This window comes from Perca fluviatilis, chromosome 1, assembly GCF_010015445.1.
Source record: "Perca fluviatilis chromosome 1, GENO_Pfluv_1.0, whole genome shotgun sequence".
Taxonomy (NCBI): domain Eukaryota; kingdom Metazoa; phylum Chordata; class Actinopteri; order Perciformes; family Percidae; genus Perca; species Perca fluviatilis.
In genome coordinates this window covers 6,395,338-6,400,337 of record NC_053112.1, presented here as the reverse complement: position 1 = coordinate 6,400,337, position 5,000 = coordinate 6,395,338, and the positions used below count along the sequence as shown (strand labels likewise).

General features: G+C 39.5%; 1 protein-coding gene across 12 annotated transcripts in view; it reads right to left on the bottom strand.

The window, feature by feature from the left end:
* The window catches only part of LOC120573424 (galectin-related protein-like), a 17,040-nt gene that overhangs the window by 2,303 nt on the left and 9,737 nt on the right, over nucleotides 1-5,000 (bottom strand). For all 12 annotated transcript variants that reach the window (XR_005641751.1, XR_005641779.1, XR_005641746.1 and 9 more), the window contains one exon: nucleotides 1,326-1,509. Coding sequence is in view for 8 of the 12 variants with exons in the window: in XM_039823827.1 (XP_039679761.1) it covers nucleotides 1,326-1,509 (184 nt within the window). In the remaining 4 variants the exon portion in view is untranslated. The remainder of the gene's footprint in view (nucleotides 1-1,325; nucleotides 1,510-5,000) is intronic.

Below are 5,000 nucleotides of genomic sequence, written 5' to 3'. Positions count from 1 at the left end.
ATAGATAGATAGATAGATAGTCAGACAGATAGATAGATAGTCAGACAGATAGTCAGACAGATAGTTATATATATATAGATAGATAGATAGATAGATAGTCAGACAGATAGATAGATAGTCAGACAGATAGTCAGACAGATATATATATATATATATAGATAGATAGATAGAATGATAGATAGATATATAGATAGATAAAAATAAAAATAAAAAAAAAAATAATAAAAAATAAAAATAATAATAATTAGAAAAATATAGTAATTAAAACAGTAAAAGGAATAAAGTTTAAAAAAAGACAGCATTAAATATGGGCATTATAAGGATTTTCAAAGTTTTCAAAGTTTAGTAAAGTGAAACAAATAAGACAGTCGAGAAACTAAACCAAGTTTAGGTTTTTGTATTATAAAAAATATATATATATTTGCAAATATAGGAGCAACATGATTTCACAAAAGGCCACAGCAGCCCAGTGTGGAGTCATGTTGCGTTCCAGACACAGTTTTTAGCCCGTAAGTTACGACTTCAAGCCACGACTCGCGACTTGGTAGCGTTCCAGGCAAAGCCACCACAAACCCTTCCAGCTAGCGTTAGCTAGCGGCTACCTAACGTTGACGTTAGCTAGTTGATGTTAGCTATCTAGGTTACTTTACGTTGCCTATTTATGTCTATTTATTTCTACTTATCACTGTTAATAAATGCCGTCTGTACAGCATCAACAGGGTCGCCATTGTTGTTTATATGTGTGTGTGTGACCTCAAAAACTGTAACTGGGAGCACAACCATCTGGTACCAGTTCACGGGGAGTAAGTTACTGGGTTTGACCGCCGTTCCAGGGCGCTTTCACGGGTAGAAGGTTGTGAAAACACGAGTTACGGGCTGCCTGGAACGCACCATCAGTCCCTCCAATCAGTGAACAGAAACACCAGGCTTATATGCATCTTCAAAATGACAGCACACAGGCACTCGGCTAATTATGACGCTACAATTTTTACCGGCAATCGGATACACATGAAGACAATCAGGAAAAACACAAGAGACATCTCGGAGCCATCTCGCCTCCTCCTCCCTGTACGACTTTCACCCCCCCCAGTTACATCTCAACTGGCATGGGAGAACCAGAGATAGTTTTAGGGTGACCTTGCACCTTTATCTGTTCAGACAAACAGTGCTCACATCATGTTCCAGACTGGACGTAGTTAGAATCAGAATGAGATAAGCTCTTACAGCATTTGTGAGAGATTGAAAGTAGAAATAAAACATAATAAAAATATAAGGAATTATGCTTAAATGTAATTTTGTTTTTTTTCTTCCCATTGCACTGGTACCTTGAACGGCTGGCCTCTGATGAAGGGGAAGAAAGGCACGGCTCTGTCGGTGTCCCCCCAGGATCCAGACACGCAGGCTCTGCGCAGGACTTGCCTGTCCCCGAAACGAACACAGAGCTCCAGAGCCACGTCCGGCGGCGGCTCCCCGGATGTCCCACGGCCTCGCGTCAGGGCGAGGTAGAACCTAGCGGAGAGAAGGCAAGGCAAGGCAAGGAAAGGCAAGGCAGTTTTATCCATATAGCACATTTCAGCACAAGGCAACTCAAAGTGCTTTGCACAAATCACCAATCATTAAAGAACAAATAGCAAAATAGGGAGTAAAATAAGAATAAAAATAGTAATGAATCCAAATTTAAAACCATTTAGCCCCTTAACGCCGACTGTCGCTAATTTGCATCAAACCGCTTCCATTCCTTCGCCACTAGCCTTATTAACAAGGCCTGGAAACCACCCTGACTCTCTCCACACCCACCTCTGGCTCTACATGCCACTGTACTTAATCTGCTCTTTTTTATCTTAATTGTTACTCTTATTTTATTACATCCTGTGTGTGTATATATACACATATATTTATATATTTATATTTATATTGTCTGTTCTGTTAACCTGTTTGTTTAACTTATTTTAGATAATGTGTGACATATGCACCTACGACACCAAAACAAATTCCTTGTATGTGTAAAAAATGTACATGGCAATAAAGCTTTTCTGATTCTGATTCTGATTCTGATTCCGACTGCAGGCGAGATAGCGTGTGTATTCCCCCCAATGCCGGTTTGTTTACATTCGATACATAACTAGGAACCTTTTGCACGCACTGGTTTCTCGTCGGACCGGTCGGAGTGGGAACTACATCCAGTTCACGGAAGCGAAAATTAACCCTAACCCCTAAACCTAACCCTAAAAAAAGACTACTGTCAATGTTAGGGAGTAGGAGAGTGTTTTCTTTCTTGCTGTTGTCAACATTAATTTATTTGTTTTATTAATTTTACCATTTTGTAAAGAATTTTACCATAAATGCCTGTTGTCGCTAATTTGCATCATACCTAAATTTATATCTATTCTATATGCTATAGACAAATTAACAATCTCAACTTAATTTAGCATCAGCTTGGAGCCAGGAACACACATAATAAAGTTCTTATATAATTGTGAATACATTCAGGCGTCAAGGGGCTAAGATACATAAATAAAAATATAGTTCAGTATAATAGTAAATACGAGAATAAAAATTACAAAAGTAAAATTTACAATTCCATATTAACAAATTGTATACGAAATAAAATACAAGAATAAAATTCACTGTTCGTTAAAAGAATTAGTGAAGAGCATCATCAAAAAGAAAGGTCTTCAGCCTTGATTTAAAAGAGCTGAGATTTGGGGCAGACCTGCAGTTTTCTGGGAGATTGTTCCAGATGTGTGGAGCATAAAAACTGAACGCTGCTTCTCCCTGTTTAGTTCTGACTCTGGGGACCACGAGCAGACCTGTTCCAGACCACCTGAGAAGTCTGGGTGGTTCATAAAGCACTAACAGATCTGAGATATATTTTGGTCCTCTTGCCATTTAGGGATTTATAAACCAGCATAAGTATGTTGAAATCAATTCTTTGAGGCACAGGAAGCCAATGTAAAGTCTTTAGAACTGGAGTGATATGAGAGACCGATACCAGCCAATAACCAGCAGCGTTGTGGAGGAAGGTTCTGGCAATGCGTGCCTTTATCCAAAGACTTGAGGGCCTAAAATTAACACCCGACCACGAGCCAAATGTGGGTGAATTTTGCAATTGGCGGGTAAAACTGTCAATCAACCTGTCACCTTGGCAGCCAATGAGAATTGAGTGATTCGCGAGCCCAAACCAGTGTGTGCGATGCATAGACAGTATATAAGAATGGACCAGCAGACCCCGTGTCTCTGGACCAGATATGTAAGGAGATAACATAGGCACAGGCTAATTACTGATCACTAACATGCTAGTTAACATTAGTCATTAAACCTAAACAGCTAATGGAAGTCCAAACTGCCTGAGAGCTTCTCCTGTACTATACGGTAATTCCTCTACTGTGTGACAGTAAGTCTCGTGGTTATGACCCAATCGTTAGCCTATTGTTATAAAAGCGTCTGCTACGGAGCCATAACGTGAGGTACAAGGTAATGGAGCCTTTTATACATTGTCGTGTTTCTTTAGAAATAAACAACGCACAAATAGAGTCTTTAAACTCTTCAGATGTAAAGTTATTCGCTGTCAAAGTGACGTCAGAATGAATGGGAGTCAATGGGATGCTAACGGGAGGTGATAGCTTGGTAGCATCAAAATGGCGCCATAGGAGGTTCGAGTTCTGAAGCGAAGCTATGCGTTTACCGTAGATAGAGATCTAGGTGTTTACCGTAGATAGAGATCTAGGTGTTTACCGTAGATAGAGATCTAGGTGGTTACCGTAGAGATCTAGGTGTTTACCGTAGATAGAGATCTAGGTGGTTACCGTAGATAGAGATCTAGGTGTTTACCGTAGATAGAGATCTAGGTGTTTACCGTAGATAGAGATCTAGGTGTTTACCGTAGATAGAGATCTAGGTGTTTACCGTAGATAGAGATCTAGGTGATTACCGTAGATAGAGATCTAGGTGTTTACCGTAGATAGAGATCTATGTGTTTACCGTAGATAGAGATCTAGGTGATTACCGTAGATAGAGATCTAGGTGGTTACCGTAGATAGAGATCTATGTGTTTACCGTAGATTGAGATCTAGGTGTTTACCGTAGATAGAGATCTATGTGTTTACCGTAGATTGAGATCTAGGTGTTTACCGTAGATAGAGATCTAGGTGTTTACCGTAGATAGAGATCTAGGTGGTTACCGTAGATAGAGATCTATGTGTTTACCGTAGATTGAGATCTAGGTGTTTACCGTAGATAGAGATCTATGTGTTTACCGTAGATAGAGATCTATGTGTTTACCGTAGATAGAGATCTAGGTGTTTACCGTAGATAGAGATCTAGGTGATTACCGTAGATAGAGATCTAGGTGTTTACCGTAGATAGAGATCTAGGTGTTTACCGTAGATAGAGATCTAGGTGTTTACCGTAGATAGAGATCTAGGTGTTTACCGTAGATTGAGATCTAGGTGTTTACCGTAGATAGAGATGTGTTTACCGTAGATAGAGATCTAGGTGTTTACCGTAGATAGAGATCTAGGTGTTTACCGTATATAGAGATCTATGTGTTTACCGTAGATAGAGATCTAGGTGTTTACCGTAGATAGAGATCTAGGTGTTTACCGTAGATAGAGATGTGTTTACCGTAGATAGAGATCTAGGTGTTTACCGTAGATAGAGATGTGTTTACCGTAGATAGAGATCTATGTGTTTACCGTAGATAGAGATCTACGTGTTTACCGTAGATAGAGATCTAGGTGTTTACCGTATATAGAGATCTATGTGTTTACCGTAGATAGAGATGTGTTTACCGTAGATAGAGATCTAGGTGTTTACCGTAGATAGAGATCTACGTGTTTACCGTAGATTGAGATCTAGGTGTTTACCGTAGATAGAGATGTGTTTACCGTAGATAGAGATCTAGGTGTTTACCGTAGATAGAGATCTACGTGTTTTACCGTAAGATAGAGATCTAGGTGTTTACCGTAATATAGAGATCTATGTGTTTACCGTAAATAGAG